A 24,110-nucleotide genomic window follows, 5' to 3' on the forward strand; every position below is an offset into this window, starting at 1 on the left:
TAGGGCAGTATCTTTAAATTTACCATGCCTGTTCCCATGCTATCTCCATATGGATATTTCAATATCCCATGATATCTCAGTGGGAATATCAGTTTAAAAGGTTGCAGCACTTCAAACATTAAGTCAGGGTGGAGCTATCTGCAGGTCTGCTTTGGGGATGGAGCAGAGAAAAATGGTGCAACCAAAGCTGATAAATCCACGTGGTGTCCCATATGGCTTTTTTGTACCGGGACATCCTGCAGCGCTATTAGCCATGCTCTGACATCCAGGACCCCTTCCCAGATGGAAACCCGATGGCTAAACTGGGAGAGTGTGCTCGCCCTCTGTCCCCCACATCTCATGGGTACACTCTTCCACAGCGAGGGACCCGCAATAACTCCTGGGTCACCCAGTGCTGCTCCCTCTGCTCGGGGGCCTCCACCCGGCACCAGCAGACCCCTCACTCCGACCCACGCTTAGGAGCGACTGTCACCGGAGGGCTCTGCCCGGGGGACGGGGGAGGGTGCCGCCGGGCTGGCCCCAGCCTCGCTGCCGCCGGCGGGAGACCCCGGCCCCCCCGCGCAGGGCGGGGAGGCCGCTCCGGGGCCCGCGGAGAGGGAGGGCAGCGCCGGGGGGAGTGGCCCGGCCGGGACGGCCCCATAAATAGCCCTCGGCGGGGCGGCGGCGGGAGGAGCCGTCGGAGCCGTCGCCGCAGTCGCCGCCGCCGCCGCCGCCGTCGCCGCGCCGGCCGCGGGCAGAGTCAGCACCGCGGACAGCGCCCCGCCGCGCCCCCCGCGCCCCTCTCCGCGTCCCTCCGCGCCCCCGCGCCCCACCATGACGGCGGAGACCCACCTGCAGGGCGTGGAGATCTCGGCCTCCCAGTTCTTCGAGATCTGGCACCACTACGACTCCGACGGTGACTCCTTTCCCCCCGGGGCGGCGGGGGCGCGGGGGGCGGAGGGGGGCAGGCCCGCGGGAGGCTGGGGGGGAACCCCACCGCTCCCCGCCCGAAAGCGGCCCCGGCCCCGGCCCCGCTCCGCGCCCGCCGCCCCGCAGCCTCGGGGCGCAGCCCCGGAGCCGTCAGGGGCTGGGGTCGGTGCCGGGAGGGGCGTGCAGGGAGCCGCTCCGCCGGGAGGGAGCACACGGGTCGGAGGCGCCCCTGCCAGCGCTGAAGAGCGGAGAGAGTTTGGAGGGAGCGGTGACCGCAACCGTAACTCTTTCTGTTGTAGGCAATGGGTACATGGATGGGAAGGAGCTACAAAACTTCATCCAGGAGCTGCAGCAGGCACGGAAGAAGGCAGGCTTGGTAGGTTAACGCTTCACCCCACTTTTCCGCCTTCTCCGGGAAAGAAGAGTTTTCTTGAGCAAACTCCAGAGCCTCGGTTCCTTCTGTTCTCTGTTGCCGTCCCACGGTTCGCGCACTTGCCTCACCAGGCAAAGGGAAGTAGCTCGGTTAGAAATCAGCAGGTTGCAAATGAAATAAATCGTCTGCTTTGGAAAGGTGAGGCCTGGGTCCATCTCCTTGGAGAGCAGGTCCCACTCACCTCTTGCCAGGCTACGAGCTGATACTTCTTACAGTGCTTAAAAAGAACAGTCAAGAAATGCATGGACGCTATCCTTTTGTGGGACCTTGTCCCACTGCAGTTAATCTTACCTGATCCAGATAGGTACTGATACTAAAAAGAAAAAAAAAAAAAAAAAAGAAAAAAAAAACAACACTTCAAGCTAGTTGGACTCTGTTTTAATTTCATACCTAATGGGCAGTATGGGCTGAAATGCATTTCTGCCCCTTGGTGGTCAGTAAATAGATCTGCAGATGACTGCTAGCCACTTTTTGCCCTTCACCAGTGTTGTACACCAGGAGTATGAGTACCAAATCTTGGTAGTTTAAATTGTTCAGAGAGACAGTGAAGTTTTTGACAATATTGTCAAAACAATTCTGTGCATGAGTTATTAAAGCACTAATTATAAATTTCCTCCAAACTATGCCCACGTGGGGAAAAAACAGAGGGAGGGAGGAAGAAAGAAAGAAAGGAAAAAACAAAAAAATGAAAGATTCCACATCAGGATTTGAATTAAAATAGAAGTGAACTTTTTTAACAAATAAACTGCCTTTAAAATAATTAGTTTCTAAAACAGGCCACTTAGCATCAAACTCAAATATATAAGCTAATTACATCTATTTAAATCAATCTATGCTGAAAGACTTCTGAAGTAACAGAAAATAAAATTATAATTTAACTGGATGGCATGTGTGCATGGGGTGATATAGATTACTACTTCATATAAGAATACCTCCAAATTGAGCAATAGCTTTTCAATAATTAACTTTCCTTAAAAGTTGCTGTATAATTTAGAAGTAAATAAAAAAAATTAATATGCATCTTAATTCATTTTGTGGAAAAAAGTATCTTCTTATTAATCCTGTGAGCGCAAACTTTGTGCATCTGAAAATCTGTCTGCCAGCAATGCCTCTAATGTTACTGCGGTCTTGGTACCAGTTAATTCTTCTTATAGCTGTCGATGTAGGCACTCATTTTCATGAGTGTAAGTAAGTTTAAACTAAAATTAAAAACCCAATCAACTAAAAAAAAAACAAAACAGAATATTGGGAAAGGAATGTGTTTCTTTAGAGGGAAAAAGTATTTTTTTTTTTTTTTCACAGAAAATATTAAACACCACTTCAATACCTTTCAAGTATTGCAACAGAACAAATCTCTCTTCTATATTGAAGTGCAGGAAACTTAAATACATCCATTAGAAAGAAGATATTAAAGCCTGTGTATATTTAGTATGAATGGCATTCTTAGTAGAAATGCTGATATTATTCAGTAGTTAAAAATTAATTAGAAGCTCAAGGAAAAAAAATACTTATCATTTTAACATCAGATACTTTTCTCTCTCAAAGCAAGTGTGCATCTCTTTTTAAAAACAGAGCCTGCTCAAAGTAACACAGAAAAGCCTTGCAGGATTACTCTTATCTGCCACAAATTTCATAATTCATGCTTTCTCATGCTTTTTTTTAAAATAATCTCTGCCCGTATCTCACACTATATTTTAAATATGCTCAGGTGTTTAATTAAGTTTTCCTTCCCCATTTCTCTGATTCAAACCTATCTTTGGAGTGTTCTGCTGAAAAGAGCAATCTACACTAGCAATATCAAATTCAGTACTTGATCCATTGGCTCTGCTTTTGTAGATGTTACCTTCATCCCTGAAGTCTTTTTCTGGAGTATGGATATATGTCATCTTAGATTTCAAATCTAAGCTGATTCTTGGATTTGAAGGCTCATTTACCAAACAAGCATCTCATTAGTTCATGTCTTGTCTCACGGGATACTAAATCAGTAGCTTTGAATTTCTATTCTTTTGCCAGGAGGGACACATTGAGAAACTGGTGTAGGTTATATGTCATTTCCTCGGCTGTCCTTCTTTTAACACCCCAAAGCTTCTTTGTCATCATTAACTTCTGCATTTCAGGTCACTCTCCTGCTCACTATTTTTGAAATATTCAATTATGCATTCTTCATAGCTGGATTTTACATCAGTCATGCCATATGCATTAAAGAATCACATTGATTCTGTCATTGCATAGGATGGTTTAAAATTTCCCAGTATTCTTCCCAACTACAGAACTGTTCTAATTATGTTCTAATTCTAATCCTTTTATTAATCCACTCAGTAAGCCTGTACTTTCACAGTTGCTTTTTCTCAGACGGAGCAGTAGCATGCAGCCTGATTCATGCTAGCCCCAAAGGGTGGATGTGTCCTTGGAGGTTTTAGGGCTTGGGCTTTTCTTTGATAACACTATGTCTTTTCACTTCATCCATTATGGTAGATAGTGAATTGATCTGATGATACACTTTCAGACATGCTGAAAGAACTGCCTCTTTTTTAAAGATAAAAGCTATGTAAGTATATAAGCATAGATTCCATTTATTGTGCCCCACATTTATGCAATAGCTTCTCTATTTAGGTGTGCCAATTGCCAAAAGACACTGTGGGGTATAAGTGACTAACACAGAGGCTGATAAAGGGTCAATAGGTGGATCTCGGCCGAGCTATTCCACATCTGTTTCTCACTTTCTCTGTATATATAAGCAATGACAATATTTCTCCAGAGAAGTATGTGATTTAATAGATGTTTATTAATAGAGTCGTGTGTTTCTGTAATGCCATCTATCCTTACATTTTCAAATCATATCAAAAAAAGCTATTTTTTTCTACAGCTCCACTTGCTTGGATAAGAGTCTCTTAAGTTTTAAAAGGGGAGACTGAGGTGTGAAGGGCTAGTTTCTTTTCGACTGAAAACATTCATTTGATTAACATAACTCAAATAACTCATCAGGCAGCTCAAGAGCAGGTGAAGTGAACACCAAAAAAAACCCCAACCCTTTCTGAATAATGTACTAGAGGACGAGCATCTTGTTTTGTTTAACCTGTAATCGGCTGTGCATCCTTCAATGGCTGGACACTGTCTGGCACGGCGGAGCTGCTACTAGAAAGATTAGTAAAATATTTAACCAGGACTAATTAAAATCCAGGTGCCTAAATTCTCCGTTCTATCTGCTAAGCAAATTTGTCCCTGCTTTGGGATCATTAGATGAAAGGTGACATTGAAGTGCATTGTATTAATAACCACATCTCTAATTAAAGCCATGGCAAATTACTAACCTGCCATGGATGACTTTGACAGAAATAGGATACTAGGCCATGATTGTATCAGCTACAAGGAACTGACATTTTAGTTAGCTTTGGTGATTGAAATTTGGGACAAACTACAACGGCCTTTGTACAGCTGATTCCCCGTGTCTCCAGTGAGAGAATCACTTAGGTCCTATATAATCAGATCTATTACAGCAACTCAGCCTTTAATTTCCAAAGACTGCTGTATCGTCATCTATAATAGAATTGTCCATTATTTTAATATAACTGTAGTCCTGATTCTTGCTGCATGGTTTTACTAGCTCACACCTATAAGAAATACAAAGAAAGTTAGAAGTTTAATCAGTATTGAAGGTTGACGGCAGCTCATATCAAAGCAAGGCAAGTCAAGTTGAAGTGTGAAATCAGACATTTAAATATTCACCCCAAGGCTGGCACCTTTGCTGTAGCCTAGAGTGAGGATAGCCTTTAGAGAACAGATGTATAGCAGGGACCAGAATTTATATGAAGAACAATTATGCTGGCTTTACTCTGTTGGATTTTAAGGTACTGCTCAAAGTTTTCTCCCTCCTAAATCTGCCTCTCTACATTTCAGGAGTGACATTTTGACTCCATTTTTATGATAACCAAATACTAAACAGTGAAAAATATGATATCGTGATGAGTTCTTTTAGAGCTAAAATAGCATCCATTGTTCAGGAAAAATCAACTCAAAGACATGGAAAGGCTATTTTGGTGTTCAGATGTATTATACTGAAATGCTCCTTATTTTGAAAGATTTTGCACTGCCTTCAAGTTACTAATTTAAAAATGAAAACTGAGAAAATTGACTAATAATTGCCTATGAACTTCACTGTCATCCTCTTAAACAAAGGAGCTGTTATACACATCTTCCAACACATCTGCCTTGATAATTGTTTCATTCTGTAAACTAAAATAGGAGTCCTGAGTATTTAGATGCCAATCATTCACTCTGACTATAATATAATTCCTTAGGAAGTAAAATTTATCACAATGACATTATTCATGATAAAAAAATACTGAGTTTCATTTAAACTTGAGGAATCTAGCTGCAGTATGTGCGAGCGCTTCATTAAATGTACTATATTATTTGGCAACTAGTAGAATATTCAAATAAGCTTACATATGTTTCTCTGTATCTTAAAGTAATGATTCTCTCATTGTAAATTCATAGGATTTAACACCTGAAATGAAAGCTTTTGTGGACCAATATGGGAAGACTGCTGATGGAAAAATAGGAATCGTTGAGGTAAGACGGTTACTTTATAAAAAAAGACTGACACATTTACTTGTAGAAAATACATTTAGCGCAGAACGATGTGAGCATAATATGTAAATATTTTGGATTTTTAGTTACACAGAAATTTTCTTCCTCTGTCTCAAGATTTTTAGTATCTTTTTCACTAATGCAATTTTTTCATTAACAAAAAGTAAGGTATTCCTTACACCTCTCCAGACATTTCACTACACTTCATTTAACTTTGCACACTTTATTCAGTACAAATAAGCATCAACAGCAATTTAGTTTTCCTGCAAAGCAAATAAGAGCTCTATTTTAGAAATTTAAATTGTGACAGGTAACGTGATTTATTTCTACCTATGATTTTAAACTAATGCTCTGTCACCACTCCTATAGTAAGGATAACACACAAGTGAACGCAATTGGGCAATCACTGTGTGTAGTCTATTCTAAAAAATATATATATACGGTAAGAGAGCACGTTAATCACGTTAAATTTAAACAACATTTTAATAGTAGTTGTGATGCAGCTTGTGAAAGATCAGGATTTCTTCTTAATTCCTTTCTTGAACTTTAACAGAACTTTGGGCAGAAAATTCCCCTGTTCCTTACTACCACTTTCTAAAGAGGGCAAAGATAACCAACCCCTTCTACACATAGAGCAGCTCCACAATTGCATGATTTAGACAGCTTGCTAGGAAGGGGGGAAGCATTGTGTTTTCTCTGGCTTTCGCTGTTCAGTACTGCAAGTCAAAAAGGAGAGTTCACTGGGTTACAGCTTGAGAAGTCACTTTTTCAAGCCTAAATCTGTGACTCGTGTATGTCACACTGAGTGCAGTGAGACTGCGGTTTTATTATTAAATGCTCTTATGTATTTTTTTTCTGATAATAAGAAATCTGACCTAGAGAGCTAATTAAGAAACAGCTGGAAACAAGCCAAAATTTCTACAGAGACCAACTTTGGGTCAGTAGCTAATTTTAAAATAGAGGACTGAACTGAATCTGTAAAAGTCAATAGGAAGTATCACTGCTGATACAATAGATTTAATTATGACAACCACCTTGGAAATATGAACAGTTCGTTTCACTTGCAGTTATAATTGATTTTTAAAAATGCATATTTTGACAATACTTAGCATTGATCAAATAGTTCTGCATCTAAAAAGAACTAGTATTTATTTGGACTAAGGAATTGTTTGGCTTTGGACTAACATGCTTATTCATTTGGTATTGAAGAATCCTATTTAATTTAGTATTTTTGAATATGTGTAATAGCAAGCATTGGATGCAAGAAGAATGTGTAGAGAGTGCCTGAAAAAGACTGTTTCTTTGCTTAGGAGAGATAACTGAAAGTTTTACCTTTCAAATTCTGTTTCTTATTCTGCTCTTGACTTAATCGGTAAAGGTGAGCAAATCCAATATAGCCTGATATGGTGCGGTGCTCACCACCCCCAATGAAGTGCCAAGCATGCTCAGCATCCACGGAAGCCATTAAATAGTGACAGTACTCAGTTCAGTGACTGAAGGGACTTTCTCCCTTAATATAGCAGTTTCCTAACCCAATAGCTATATTTTGTTTCACTTACATCAGCATGAAGCTTGATTTGGAAAGTGCTGATGGGACTCAGATGAAATGTGTGGTACGTGCAGAGCAGTATGATATTAAAGTTGGTATTTGGACTTGATTCTCCTTCCTTATAAATAAAAATGTCCAGTAATGCCAGATTGCTCCCATTTGCATAGTATATCAAATAGTTCTTCTGAAAGAGTGTATATGAATGTTGTTTAAAAAGAAATTACGTAAAGCCATTCAGACTCCCAGCCATCATAACAAATACCCCAGCATCTGACAGAAAATGTCCTAGCGAATAATGAGTGTTCGGGAAAGGTCTGTTGACTAAGATAAAGAGGAGGCCTGGGTGGCTTCACAGAGGAAGGAGTGGATTTTCAGCTCAGATTGAGTGTCGGTTCTGTCTTTGCAAGCACACTGCAGTTAGTTCACTAGCTTTTATCCAGTGCCCTCCAGCTAAAGGCAGTCTGACCTGTCCACTTGCTTGTCTTGAGTAAGGGACCTTTCTTTCACCTTTTTTACTCATTCAGACCAACGCTTTCACTAAAATGTGGATGTGAAACCCAAGGTTTCAAAACTCAGGACTGCGGTAGTTCCACATTCAAATTATTTGAAGCTTACTGCTGCCATAAAAATAACTACTTATTAGCCTAAAATATTCTTTGTAATTCTATTCTCTATTATAGGATTTAAAAAAGCAAATTCACTATATTAGGTGAAGGGAATTTTAAATAGCATTAAATATCAACAGAATTTACTTAGAGAATGATTTCTAGAAAATAGTTCCGATAAGTACTGAGATAAGTACTGAGAGCATTTTTTCTGCTAGGTAACCTACAAAGACGTACCTCAGCCTGCAGCTGAGCAGAGAGGAGTCAAGCCAGTCTCAGGCTTTGTGGTTGTCCTCTATTACTCACAATGCAGAAAAAGCTGACATTCTCCATAAAAGCATCAGAGCTCACAGAAATGCTCACTAAACTGCTATTGCTGCCATACATGAACTTGCGGTGGTCTGCACTCTTATTCAAACATGCTCACGGAGTCCTCCGATGCTTATCCTCACAAAGAAGTTGTCATTAGAAATAGCACCAGGTTTCCATCTTTCCTCTCTTTAGTGGTATAACTGAGACTGGGAAATCGAGCCAGTTTCCACACGATCTCCTCATCCCTTAGTAATGCAGAGTTTTCCACAAAAAGCAATTTAATGCTGTTTGATGCATAAGCCTGGAGAACTGGACTTCTCTTTAGCTATATTGTTTCTATCATGAAAATACGAAAGAGGGTTTTTTTTGGCAGAAGCCTGAGCTAATGCTGGATATTGAGTTACTACATCTTTGTAATGTAAAAGCCTCTGCTTTCCCCTGAGATTTACAAAGGATGAGAGGTATAGCTTAAAATAAGGTAATTTTCTTCCAGAGGTAGTATATTCTGTACCTCAAATACAGTTTGGTACTGCTAATAAGATGTTAATGATTCTTTGGAAAGTTACTATTTTACATTTACCTGTGCACCTTGTACTATTTTACAGTGCCCTTGCAAAATTCACCAGTTAGCTACAGAGGTCCCACGAATGACGTCTTATTTATAATTTCCACACATGTAAACCTTTCCCCATTGTCATAATCAGTCCCTTCCCCCAAACTCTGCTTATTATTATAATCAGTTCTTCCATTCAACGTTTGTTGTTGAGTAGGAATGTTGATTTATTCTAAAAATCAAAGCTCCTCTGTCATAGGAGAAATAAAGAAATTTTTCCATAAATCAGTACTAAGTTACACACATTTAGCTATTGTGTACATATGAACATGTACTTACCCACACGTGTATATCCTATTTATAACAGAGTAGGTTTCAAAAGCTGCTGACAAAACCACATTGTTTAATGTGTTTGGGTTTGGTGTTCGGGTTTGGTGTTCAGCCACGTAACAAAAGCACTCATAACGCTCTGATGGGCCTGACAGTCTGTCACCAGCTGCTCCATTTCTGTAAGGAGAGCGCTCTGATGTATCATTTCAATTGTACCAACACTTAAAGAATACAACTGATTCCTTGCACAAGTAATTTTAGAGAAACACGAGATCTGTCTCCGTACCCTTGTTGTGCCTGTAGGGTGGAGGGAGAGCTGAACTCACCTACGGCGCCGCTGGAACCCAATAAACAAGCCTGAGCAATTAGGCAATAGCACTGAAACAGACAGAACGAGGGATGTGAGGGTGTGAAATGAATGCAGAAAAACAAAAATTTGAATGAAAATTTTAAGATGGAGCTCCAGGAAGTCTGCAGATGTCGTTTTTTATAAAAGAATGCAGCTAAGAAATCTGTCTTTCTCCATTTTCTCTTCCTAGTAAGCACAGCTGGTCTATTCTTCAAGTAAAAAGTTTTCTTTAATCAAAACACATTTCATACATTTTGAGGACAGAAAAAAATATTGGGCTTTTGTTAAAAACAAATCATGATTTTACATTAAATTATACAGCATACCCTCCATCTTCTACATTTGTCACTTGCCAAAATCGAGTTATAGCAAATGAACATTTTCAATAATCAGTACAATAATGTCTGATTTTAAAAAAGCCTTTTGTAGAGCAGAGGCATTGGAAGAACCACCCCTGATTTCGCAGGGCTAAAAGCCCTTTTGATTTCTTTGTGGTATTTATAGCTCTTCTTGAACACATCTCTCTGCCTGACAAACGATCACCGGTTGCCATCCCCTTACCCTCCCTGCTTTCCTTTTTTCTCCTGTCTTTTCCGTATATTTTTCTGTTTACCTTACACATGTGTTCTTCACATCAGTGTTCCTCTCTCCTCTTCTTCGGTACCTGTGAGTAGTCTATTTTCCTCACTTTCTTAATTCATGGTCCTTCACGCTTATCCCCTAAACCTCTTTGTGTTATGCTTTCCCTTTGTGCCGATTCCAAGGTTTTCACCACAGAGCCTAACTCTGCATGGGTGAATTTTTTCCCCTCTTTCCCCAGCTACCCCTTCGGTAAAGTGCCATCATCTCACTCCCTTCTCTCAGACCTCAGTTTTGTTTGAATTGATGAATACGGCAAAGCTGCAAGCCAGAAGCCTTTCAGAGGCTTCTTCCAAACATTTCAGCTAACAGGATGAAGCTTCCTTTGGGGACACAATAGGGCGGTATGAGCACAAAGAATTTCATACTCTTTAAAAAAGTTTCATGCTCTTTTACAGGCTCAGCTGGCCTAATGAAGAATCAAAATTTAATCTTTCTTAAATTCTGTTACAGCTTGCTCAGATATTACCGACGGAAGAGAATTTCCTGTTGTTCTTCAGGTGCCAGCAGCTGAAGTCAAGTGAAGACTTCATGCAGGTACAGTATGAGAAGCTGCCTTTTGTAAATCATCGAAGACCCGCTTGCCATAAATATGTCATTAAGGCATTCGCATTCTGATTGCAGACATGGAGAAAATATGACAGCGACCACAGTGGTTTCATTGATTCTGAGGAACTTAAGGTAAACCTATGAGTATGCATGACATGAGAACGGGCGTTGGATTACAGCCTGTGCTGCTATCTGTTTCTTCAGATACCCACTGATGCACATTTTTGCATTGCAAACATGACCAAAAAGCAATATGAATAGCTGATGTTTTTATCGCCAGTGAATTATTTAAAGTGAAACTCTAATCTAATCAATGTTTTTTAAAGTGTGTTTTAGTTCAGATCAATGTTTGTCTCAAGTGACTCAAGGTAGCGGGTACTCTAGCTTAGAAGTAAGAAAGATTAAGAAAGATAGATAGGCCTCTGAAAGCTATGTTGTTCTTTTTTTGGTATATTAGGGAGGAGGGCTGTTTTGTTTTTTTTCTTCCTAAGGGCATCACTACCATTAATCACTATGCTGCTGGATGGATCATGCTCTCTCAAGTATCATGTAACCCTACAGTTTCCATTGTAATACTGTTATACTAATATACTAATAATACTATTAGGCTAACACAACTGGAATTGTGTTGCCCCTGCTTGGTTAACTTGGTGGGATTTTAGTATCAGCTTTATTATGCAGAAATAAGACCAGAATCAAGATTATTCCATTAGCCATCTCAGCCTTGCAGAGTTAATAAACCTTAAAACTAGAATCATAAAACTAACAGAAAGTTTTAGATGCTGAATCACAGCATCACAGAATCACAAAGTGGTTGAAAGGGACCTCTGGAGGTCATCTGGTCCAACCCCCCTGCTCAAGCAGGGCCACCTAGAGCCAGTTGCCCAGGACTATGTCCAGACATCTTCTGAATGAAGGATAAAGGATGAAGACTCCACAACCCCTCTGGGCAACCTGTGCCAGTGCTTGGTCACTCTCACAGTGAAAAAGTGTTTGCTGATGTTCAGAGGGAACCTCCTGTGTTTCAGTTTGTGCCACAACTGAAGCCTCTTGTCCTGTCACTGGGCACCAGCCTGGCTCCGTCGTCTTTGCACCCTCCCTTGAAGTATTTATATACATTGATGAGTTCCCCCCAAGCCTTCTCTTCTCCAGGCTAAACAGTCCCAGCTCTCTCAGCCCTTCCTCATAGGAGAGATGCTCACATACAGCAGACTCTGAGTAGAAAGGTGCCATTTTCCACAGTTCAATTGCACTTCATGCATTACAGTAGCTTTAAATTCAGAGGAGTCAAAACAGTTCATAGCAAGAGAAAGACCTAGTAGTGTTTATCTATCTAATTCGGAGTATTTTGCCCATATGTGGTATTCTAAAGAAGAACTACATAAGCTTTATTAAATAAAGCACCAGGAGAATAGTCTGAAATCCTTACAGCTCTTCTGTTCAGAAGAGGAATCCACATCAGACAATTCACACCTTTTTTCCTTTTCCCTTCCTCTTTGAGTTTGGTATCTGTGTGACGTTTGCCGAGGATCCTACGTCAAGGTAACCCTCAGGCAGATGAGCCCATTCTTCTGGTGGCTGGTCACAGCAGGTTGGTGTATCTAAAGTTGGTAGGATCAGGAAGAGGCCATGCATGTAGCACTTGAGAACTCTTCAGCTGTTAGGCAATGCCTTAAGGACTGTTACCAGCTGCTATAATTTAGAATAGACTTAAAAAGGCAGGGCTGATTGAGGACCAGCTGAAGAATAAAGACATTTTAACTGGATCCCTAATGGTCCCATCTGTCTTATGCTGCGAGGTTTTGTCTGCCTCAGAGAAACAGGCCATTTTAACATATTGAAAATAAGACATAAATGTCCAGTTTTATTTTTAGATCAGTATTTCTTGACAAACGCAAACATTTTAACTATTTGCTATGTGAAGAGTACACCCACTTACAAGTTTGTAGGAGAAATTTAAGCTGGAAATCAGGAAAACTTTCTAACAATAGTAATGGTAGTGGAATATGTTGTCTAAGGGGGAAGCAGACTCTCCATCACTGCCTGTATTTAGGCAAGGTTTGGCAATAGCTCAGATCAGACAGTAACTCAGGAAGTTTAGATATAGATGATCCTGTCTTGAGACATGGAGATGGACTGGACAGCCTTTCAATGCCCTTTCCAGTTCTATTTTCCATCAAAGCATACAAGATTAAACATGTCTCTGTAACATCCATTTACAACATTTCAATCACGTTCTTTGTATACAAGCTACCAGGAAGGCCTTCCAGCAAGGAGGGGGCCAGACTGGAAGAACTATAGCAGGTATTAGTCATATGACTATTGACATGGTTGGATTTAAGTTCAAGAATGTCCTCTATGTACAAATAGATTTTCTTATGAGCTACCCCATTTACTATCTTGAAATGTGGCCCAAAATTACACAAAGATAATGACACTCCAACTGATGACAGTAATTAGGTACTTCATTGAGCATTGACAGGCATACAGACATCTCAGGTCTTGTAATGCTCTTGTTAAATTGATATCTTTCTTTTTTAATGTCACAGATCTAGTACAGAAATTTAAACCACTGAATGGGTGGAAACAATCTTATTTTTTAAAGTAAAAATGGCTGGTGTTTAAAATCATGTGATATTATATCAAATTCTCATTCAAACAAAATCCAATGAAACTGGCTGCACAATATCAAATTCTCATTCAAAAAAAATCCAATGAAACTGGCTGCACACATTTAAAATACAAGGTAAGAAGGAGCAACATAGGTTAACGTTCACTTTTAGCACTGGGTACTGCCATAGGCAAGGAGAAAACTTGATTAATCATTGATCTTTTCTGTAAAATTGTTCCTACGTTGCAAGAAGTGATTAGGCATCCAAGTTTTCAAGGAGACTCAAGGTTAATTAGTTCAGTTTACTGATAGAGCTGATTAGGAAGCAGTATACTTGAAAGTCAAACTATTTTTTCCAAATTCACAATACAACAAATGGCATACAATGCAACAAATGCAGAAAGTTTTATGAGTCACTTTTTCCAAATAAAAATGTGCAGTATACTTGAATTGATCAAAAGAAACAGTTATATTCTTAGCTGTTAATTACTACTTCTTTTCATACTTATTTGGAACTTCAGCAGTAAATACTAAAGTGGGACAAAATAGTATTTCCCTTAATCTGAAGTTAGCAAGTCAAGCGTTTTATACTGTAGATAAAAATTCACCTATTACTCTTCTATTTATTTTAACAGAGCTTCTTGAAAGATTTATTACAGAAAGCAAATAAGCAGATTGAAGACTCAAAGCTAACAGAATACACAGAAATAATGGTAAGATTATTTAAAGGCATATTTCATCAAGATTGGATTAATCCAAACTCTGTTTATCTTTAGCCCCTGGAAGGCTCCAAACAACTTGGAGCCCCACCAGGTCCTAATCAGGCTAACTATGTCATTGCAACAGAGAGACGACCGTGGCATCTAGCACTGCAAGTACTTCTGCAGCTATAGAGTTTTGATGGGCAGTTTTCTGTGCTGTTTAAAAAAAAAAAAGCTCAGGAATTTTGAGTCTTCATGGTATTTATATATTACCAGACCATGCCATACTATTTTCCCCTGTTATGCTTCCCTGTGCCATTAGTTGGAAAACTGAAGTCTTCGCAGTGCATAGGAGAAAAATTGTACCTGTCATAATCACATTATTATGTTTAGATCAAATTAATTTGGGGTAACTTTCTATGTTTTGCCTTCTTACAGTGCTGTAGAGTCTCTTTCTTGTCTTAAAAGCCATTGCTGCATGGTGGCTGCTTATCACATTTACAAACATCTCACTCTCTCCTTCTTCCCCCCTTCAAGAAGGAGAAACTGATGTTTTAGATAAACACCAGAACAAAACTGTCCCTTCCCTGGCCTTAAATCAGCCTGTCCTTGGGGCACTCCTTCCATCCCACAGCTATGGTGCTCCATGGTAGGGACCAGTATTGGCTTCTGAGTGGACATTTCAAGAAAAAAAAGACTCAGAATTCTTGTCTTAAGAAAATGCATAACAAGACATTTTTTTTTTACCAGCTTGGTTTCATCCTAAAATATGTTTAGCAATCAAAAACATGCTAGGTAAACATACTAGCCCTCAAACTGGCCTGAGAACAGCTGATCAAAACTTGTGTTTCTCCTGGAAAAAGTCTGCTCATTTGTTGTACCAGTATAAACCATTTACCTAGAACTGTCACTGTTTATTCACTGGTGAAGATAACACATATCCTTTTCATTCAGGGAGGTTTTTGACCTTCATCTTAAAGTGCGCTCTAAGTTCTGGCCTCTGCAGAGAGACACAATGACAAAGAATTAACAGCAATAAGAAAAAAAATATAAGGCCAGGTCTCCCATAATCTCCTCAGAAACTAGAAAAGAAGACTAATAGAAAACATATGATCCTGAGCAGCTGCAGGCAGGCACAGCCAGCCACTAACAACCCATCAAAATAGAAAATATGTTCACTTCATAGCTGCCACTGCTTACCTCCCACAAAAGCAAATCTCCTTGCATGGGAAATGCATGCAAGGCAGATGCTTTTATACAAGGAAAGAATGTATTAAAAGGAATCTGGCTGTTATGTAGAAATAAATGTTTATAGAATTGGTCTCTTTTCTGGTTTCCTTTGACATTTATTGTGTATTAGCCAAGTGAAATTAGGTCTTTTTTCATGGCATTAATTCTGCCTTTAAAAGGACATACACTTATCTCTGTACAGGATGCTGCTTTTCCTCTTATCTAAAAATTACATCTAAAATTACTGTGATTGAAAGTGATGGGATGGAGTGTGGGTGGTGGTGTTTTCAGTACAATGTCTAACAATGTTTTGTACGGTTTGCTGCTTTTGTGACTCTTTTATACAGCAAAGGCAAAACAATACTTGCAAGTAGAAAAATGGAATTATACAGATATAAAAACTGGGAGAGGAAGTCCCACGCAGGTGTAATATCTCCATCTATTTCTAATAACGAATATAAGCTGTTTGTGCCACTCAAGCAGCAGGAGCTCATGCTTTCAAGGGCCCAGAGGAAAACACTTTGATACAATAGGATGACGAAAAATTATTATAAATAGTATTCATATGTTTTGTCAAATTACATTAATATATTTATAATTTAATTATAATTATTTGGAGACATTTAATTTCCCATTTTCATACCATCAACAAAATGTGATCATCTACAGCATCTGTTCACTCTTTTCTTGAACTATATCACAGAAACAGAACATGATCTTTACTTAAATATTTAGACCCAGCAGCCAATTGAATGAAATGTCTGTTATTTTCTGTCTAAGGAACTGAATGCCTTGGATTCTGTTGAACTTTACCCGACTGTTGTTTCCTTTATGCATACAGAATAATGATGCTATTATCAGATCATGACATGAAGTCAAAAGTAAAATGTTATCATGTCAACACTCCTATCACTTATAAATAATTACATGCGCGTTTCTCATATGGGACATTCATCACTGTAGGCAGGTTAAAGACCTACCTTACAGTAGGTTAATCAGAATTGTTCATCTGGTTTCTTATCAGGTTTTTGCAGTAGAATTAATTACTATAAATTACTTCTTCAGTACTTTAAATAAATGTATTACACAGCAAATGTGACAGATTAAAACCTGGAGCCATCATTTCAGCATGAAATAGAGGTTAAATTTCATTGAATTTAAGTTTTCCAAAGAAGTGGTTTCTTCATTATGTTGATTAATTTTGATTAGTAATGTAAAATTATATATTCTTTCAGCTCAGGATGTTTGATGCAAATAATGATGGAAAGTTGGAGCTTACTGAACTGGCCAGGTATGTCTTCTGTCTCTTTTCACAACAAATATTGTGTACCAATCGCTGTTATGGAAACAGTTGAATATTTTGACCTTTGTTTTTTCTCTCCAAAGACTACTCCCCGTGCAGGAAAATTTTCTTATTAAATTTCAGGTATGAATATTCACATTCTTAAGGTAACCTGTTACCATCACACATAACTGGTGTCATTAATGGATTTTTTTCCTTTCGGCATTTAGGGTGTCAAAATGTGTGCAAAAGAATTCAATAAAGCCTTTGAGATGTATGATCAAGTAAGTTTTCAGAAAACCTTTTTATTAATTGCGTAATTTGATGGCACTTATTTTCTGAATTTGTGGGAAACTAGCCATAACCTCTGAAATGAAAAATAAATGTTTAAAATTATCTTTAATGTTATTTTTCAGGATGGCAATGGCTATATAGATGAAAATGAACTTGATGCACTACTGAAGGATCTCTGTGAAAAGAACAAAAAGGTAATCCTAGAGGGTTTTTTTTCCCTTTAGAGATTAGATTTAATTTGGATTTTAAAGACACTTTAATCCACCCAATTAATATACACATAGAGCTTCTAAGTCATAATTCCTGAAGTCAAAGTACAACTAAAAATCTTGGCAGAAGTCATAGCAGTGTAAATCCTGAACTAGGGATGTTGCGATTACATAGCGACACTGTCAAAAGCTTGCTTCTGAGGCATCAGCTATCAGCAATCTAACATACGGCTATAATATGGATAACATACAAATACATAAACAACATTTGCAATGTGTTGGACAGGCTGAGAATAGGCTGAGAATACCCTTTTTTTTTCTCATTTTCTGCCATTGGAAGCAAACTTGTTCATGCTGGTAACTAAACAGGATTATAAAGCATTATCTGTTCTTTAAATAGGAATTAGACATTAACAACCTTGCGACATACAAGAAAAGCATCATGGCCTTGTCTGATGGAGGAAAGCTTTACCGAGCAGAACTGGCTCTTATTCTCTGTGCTGAGGAAAACTAGAACTCTTCTATCATGTCCACTTAACTAGTGATGTACTCTATCTACACAATAACTGTGCACTATAAGGGAGTAGGCTGTATTTTTAAACTGCATATAGAAAATTAGCCAGGATGTGTGGCACATTCCTTTCAGTTTGTTTCTATACTGTTTGTAATGTACAGTTTTTGTAACAATAAGATTGATAAAGAGAATGTCTATGTTTGGGCCAGTCTGTATATTCAAAAAGAAACTAAAATATGTTGGGGTTGGTTTTCGTTTTGGTTTTGTTTTTTTTTTGCTTTCATAAACATGTCTGGAAAAAAACTAAACCTGCTGACATTGCTGTGGTCATCATATCCTTTGACACTTGCAACATTTCTCCTTGTTGATCTACATAACAAAAAGGTCTACAGATCTCTTTCCCAATTACAACTAAATGCTTTTTAATGCAAAATATGAATTCAGATGACATATTATTTACATTTGAAATAGGAAAGAGCTGTTGGCATATCTGATTTCCAAAATTTACCAAGGCACTAAGAAATATTTTCAGTTGTCAAACCACCCACTTACAGGTCTGTGCTCTCTGAAGTTTTTCAATTAATTACTCTTGTCATTACGAACTCATAACATATAGGCAAAACATTTATCCGGGATAGAACTCCACGCAGTAGTTGACAAAAATATAGTGTTTTCAATCTAGCTGTTTAACTTTACTGAATTTAAACATAGGCACTTCAGAAATAAATGCCTTTAATCTGTCTTGGAATCCTGGCTAAATGACAGGTAGTATAGTTAATACACAGATTAACATATGATATTATAAGTGTACCTTTCATGACTATTGCTGTGTCAGAGAATATGACAATCCATTTTCTAAACTATTTTCACATTTTGCAGGTTATAATTATTCTAGTAAATTGCTGTTTTTACATCATATTCTGTGTAATCTATAATTAAATTTAATATCCTAAGATTGTTGGTGTCTAGTTTGTCTATCATCTCCTGGATTCTTTTTTCTGTACCATATAAAGGACAAAACAACTATTTAAAAAAAATGTGCCTCCTTGGATCTTACACTGAATTACTAATCTATAATAATAGTATTAAAATTTAACACTAAAAGAAGCAAAAGATCTAGTACAGATTTTATACCAATTTAGTAATTTAGTTTACATGGTGGGATCTGCTTTTTATTATGCTAGAGAGGTATTTTCTAAATGGGAACTATAATACGGAAACAGCCCTGTCTTCTTCCATCTTTGTTTTTTTGGCCTGGCTCCCTTTTTACTTTACACTGGTTTTATGCTAGACAACTCCATGCAGGCTGTTGCTCCCGGTATGTACTGGCGTAGGAAGGAAACTGGGCTGTGTCTTAAAGCCAATAAACCTACGTTTCCTCCATGTACAACTGTTTCAGAAGCAATTCCAGGTTAGCAGATTAACTATATTCAACTTCTCAGATGCATCTCTGTGTCTTATTTAACAAGCAGAAGCAAATGCATTTTATTTGAAAAGTGTCTCAAACAATGAGGCTCAGATCCTTCAAGATTACAGTCACTGAACTCCCACTGAAATGAATCCTTGAATTCCTCAGGTGAACTCAGGCAACTAAATACCATTTCAGGAATGGCCTAATGGCCTTGGGCTCTCCCCAGGCTGAGCCTTGGAAAGTTAAGGAGTAGGTGGTGCAGGATGGGGTCTTGCTGAAAAAAGCCACAAAAAGTTAAAGTAAGATTAAGCTAGCTCATTCTCTCACTGCTTTACTCCCACTCCACACACAGCGATTTAACTTCTCACCGGCTTGTTCTCCTCGCTTCTCTATGCAATGTGAAATACAGTTGTGTATGTTAAGTGAAGGAACGGTGAATCTGCCTATCAGTACAATAAATGATTTATATTGTTCATACTGTGCACTTGAAATGTTGGATTTTGCCTTATTTTAACATTTTACAAGTGTAAAGGTAAAGAAAAAACACAAAAACTTCTATGTAAAAACATGATGTGACTGTTTGCCAAAATCATTACAGTGTTTAAAGTGTTTTGACAAAAAGTCACCACAGAAATCTGCATCTGTCTTCCTGAACACGAGTAGGTACCTGTCACAGATCTGTTCTGAAGTCACCCGTCCACTGCTGCTGCCGCCTACCAGCTGGCTCCGCTGCGGATCACGGCACAGAAAGCAGGTCTCAGTCACCCACTCGCAGAATGTTTCCTGCAGTTATTTCTCATAAGTAAAACTTGGATTAAAAGACAACAATTTAAAAGCCCAGTTCTAGCAAAGGTGTCTACTATGTCAGTGCAAAGCAAAGTGTAGCAAATACGGGTAAGTCAAAATTGCTGTAAAAACTCCAGCTTTTAAAATCTCTAACACACTCCTGAGCAGAGCTCTTAAAAATGTCAGGGTTGGGGCAGAATGAGGCTTGGAATAATAAGAAAGGGGATGACAGGGAAGACTGCAAGCTTCTTTCTTCTGGTAGACATTTGGTGACTAAAAGAAAGATTGAAAGTAAAATAGTAGCATGCACAAAAATTCATTACATGAGGTAGTGCAGGTACGCCACATTCCTGCTAAACATAGAACCTGGCTGACAGGTAGCTACATGGGATCTACTTTACTGAAGTTGTTAACCGTTTTACCGTCTAAAACTATGTATTTTATTTAAATAAATACTCAAACTAATAAGCATTCAAGCTAATAAATACAGTCCTACAAATTGCAGACAATTATGCTGTGCAAAACTTTAGCCCCTTCTAGTGTAAATGTGTACAGATGAAAACCTAACACGATGTTTCCTATTCAAATTAAGTAAGAAGGTGATTTTCTATTAATTTTAAAGTACAAAACACCAAACTTTTACTAATGCTCAAAGAAAAAAAAATTCCAGTAACTATTAGGCCCTTTAAAAACCTTTGGCATTATAAATGCAGTCTCTGCTGACAGACGTAACCCTTAGCAGTATCGGGTCAGGCATAGTGAGTGCCTGCTCCCAGCTGTGCCCACAACGTAGTCCGTCAGCACACCTCGGGGGCCTCACCTGATCCGAAGTCACTAGCACTGCCCGACTGGCAGCTCTGATACAAACCACTGCCCGTTATGGAGAATATCATGCTAATTTTCACCGACAGCTTCATCAGGATTGAACACGGGCCTTGCAGCAAGCCATTCGGCCTTCCTTCACTGCTGCACTGCTCTACCCCGAACATTTTATGCATGGTATCATAGCACTGGTCTAATCTCCCCCGTTTACAACTTAGTTATTTATCTTTGAAAAGATTACCCCAGCAAGCTTAAGAAATTTCTAGACAGCATACTCCATGTGCAAATGTCAAATACAGATCAGAATGCCGAGAACTGGCAGCACTCTTATGTAAAATGAACCTCGTTTCACAAAATACGCACATGCTGCTGCTAAACTCCACTTAAACTAGGATTAAGTCTTTGTTACATTAGACAACGTTAGCTTTTTCTGATGAATTTCCATTTGGCATCTTGTGCATTTACACTAAGCCTTCATTATAATCATGGTTATAATCACCGATTGTGGAGGCACATCGAAATGCACACCTACTTGCTGTGTCTACGAGGAGGCTCAGAATCCGTATTTCAGGACCCAAATACATGTGGCCTGATTTTCTGAAGTGCTGAGCACCTCCAAATCCCTCTGAAATCAACTGAAGTTGTTCTGCACTAATTAAAAGCAGGCCAATGCACCAAAATCCCAAAGATCATTTTATTTTACTGCATATTAAATTATCAGATGAAAGATAGAAGCTCTTACCTTGGTTAAAGTGGCGTTACATGTTCAGCAGCTACAACACAAGAAGCTCCATGGAGTTAGATAAAGTTACAAATTTCCTTGCTCTCCAGTGTCTTTACTCAAGTGTTACCAGCATGTGAAAAAAAGGAAAGATAAATAAGCAGTTCATGTGCCAATGAACTTGGAAGCCAGTACAGACAGGTAGGAACCTATAGTTCCCTCAAATACTGTCATTTTGTGCTTGTAAAGCAGATTCTTGAATTGGTAAATAATAGCAATATTCTCAACAGTAATGAAATATTCAAGAGGAGGGAATTCCCAGGAACAGGAGAACTGAAGATTGACAGCACTTCTAGTATCATAGCGAAGAGGTAATACAATTAATCTCTCTCATTTGCAACCTCAAATGATTTTCATAACTTGTTTATAAGCTTCTACTATAATACAATACCACTTTTACAGCACAGAATTAATCTAAGTAATTGTAACAGACATGTTCAAAGACAGTAAATCATCAACTGAAATAAAAAGGCTAATTTCAAGATTTAATCAAGCAGACAAGATGTACTTTTCAGCTGAACCCAGACAATGAATCCTCGTTTGTGAGTGTCTGACATCTGAGTTCATGGAAGTGTTAACACCTTGGACTGATGGGTCATATAAAAGTAATTTTTAAAAAAAGGTATTTGGATTCCAGGAAAGTTTTCCTTGTGTTCCATGAAAATTAAACTGCCTCTGCAACCCCACTGACTCCTTTCGTGGTCTCCAGTGTACACCATCACCTTTTTTCTGACTCATCCCTCTACTTTCTTGTTCCTCCAACTTCATCTCCATAAAATTATTATGCCACAAAGCAATACTTTGTTCATACTCCCCTTTACCTTGTGGCTCACTGCCCAGCTGAGGTAGGGTCAGGAATGTAACAGGGCAAATACGTCAGCATAAGACAGCGTGTAGAATGGGGATGTTATGTCCTACCATTTTTGCTATGTTTTGAATAAAGTAACGGTAACGACTATGCTTCATGTCAGTCTGCGATATGGAATTGTGATAGTCTGCACAATATAAAACTGCAGAGCATGTTCCTGGATTGGGCATCTCTTGGGATTTAGGGATATTTTATGCCTCTTTCAGGACAGTCTCATCCTCATGGGCATTTAGGAACATGTTCTGTTGGAATTTCCAAGCCAAGCCAGCCACTGCCTGGGTTAGGTAGTCACTATAAAGCTACTTTCTCTTGTCCTTTTCCTGAGAGTTCAGATGTCATGTGTTGCTACTTTAGTAACAAACAATTAAATTGTATTCAGGTAAAACATAAACTTGAGATGTTCAAGATTCATCTCTTCATAGTAATGTTCCTCTCCTGTCCCTAACAAGTCTAACAACTCTTTTAATGACGGAAATGAATCCAAGCCAGACTATTCCATTCTCCTGCAGAAGTGGACGGCTAGATCAGAGTTAAGTTTTTTCACTTAACTAATCCTATATATTAGGAAATATTTCCTAAACTATCCAGTAACATGTAACACTCTAAAACTTTATATGCCATTTCTAAAACTTGCATCAACACATTGTATACATCTTGTCAACACAGAATGTTCAGAATCTAAAAGCAACTAACTCACATAGCTTGAAATATCGGTATAGGTAAGATAAAACAGACTATTCTTATTATAGACTATATAGACTATTTTTATTATATTCTTATTATTATATTCTTATTATAGATGCTCATTAAAATTTAAAATGTACTTTCTGGTTCTATCACTGCATAATATATGCTTTAAAAATATTTTGTTATCACTTTGCAATTAATAATTCATTTAGCTACAGACAGTAAACAGGTAGAAGAAGATACTTCAGAAGCAATACCCGTTTCTGCAAGTGATAAAGGTTGTGTAACTGAATAAATACCCAGTATCTATTTACAAGACAGGCTTTAAGAGGCCTCCCTTCAATATTCTGACCTTATCAAACGGAGCTAAAAACCCCACCCTTAAAGGACACGTTCCAGTAACTCTGATGGTTCAGAAAAGAGCTTCAGTCCCTGCAAGGTTCACTATGAATTAAAGTGAGTTTCTCATAGATGCAAAGTTGGCCTGAACCTGATGAGTAAAGCAATGAAGGAAAGACGATGATCTTTTCATGTTTTTAGGTCAAGAAGCAGTATTCATTTTAAACTGGAAAGCACTTGAAATTATTTTAAGTACTTTTGCATAGGAACCCACTGCCTTTTGTTATGGAAGAGAAACATTTCTGAACTGAGCTCTGAGAAGTTTACTTTCTAAACAAAGGACATATGCAGGCAAAGCAATATTATAGTGGTGGCTGAGCCAAAGAATAGCGAGTCTGTGTGTTTAAAGCCATGTAATGGCTTTCTGGCATTTACTATGCCAGCAGGCATTACATCTAAGCACCGTGGTACCTATTGCTGAAATATTTGGAAAAAAATAATGGTAGCAGGGCTAGACTTATCCCCCTTTTCTCCTCTGCCCTTCCTTTCTTTCCCATTTCACCCTACCCCCACCAAAAAAAATGCCTCTGCTTTCAATATCTAAAAAATACATTAAACAGTACATAGGTTTATAAAACAAGTATGCAATATTAAAAAATAAAAGCATTGTTACTATTAATTTATATGCAGGGAAGAGAGATGGATTACGAATATGTGGCAGCCAGCAGCGCCTCCTAGCCCCCAAAGCCAAGTACAG

At 38.6% G+C, this 24,110-nt stretch overlaps 1 protein-coding gene across 1 annotated transcript; it reads left to right on the plus strand.

Moving 5' to 3' along the window:
* Positions 1 to 813: 813 nt before the first annotated feature.
* Positions 814 to 17,659, plus strand: CALB1 (calbindin 1; the record flags this gene model as incomplete). The annotated part of the gene is made up of 11 exons (XM_082328249.1): positions 814 to 895; positions 1,209 to 1,285; positions 5,840 to 5,914; positions 10,723 to 10,806; positions 10,894 to 10,950; positions 14,065 to 14,142; positions 16,596 to 16,651; positions 16,747 to 16,786; positions 16,873 to 16,926; positions 17,059 to 17,130; positions 17,546 to 17,659. 11 exons carry the CDS (start codon positions 814 to 816, stop codon positions 17,657 to 17,659), a joined length of 789 nt encoding a protein of 262 aa, XP_082184375.1.
* Positions 17,660 to 24,110: the final 6,451 nt, after the last annotated feature.

The sequence above is a fragment of the Platalea leucorodia genome, assembly GCF_965183815.1.
Source record: "Platalea leucorodia genome assembly, chromosome: 1".
Lineage (NCBI taxonomy): Eukaryota > Metazoa > Chordata > Aves > Pelecaniformes > Threskiornithidae > Platalea > Platalea leucorodia.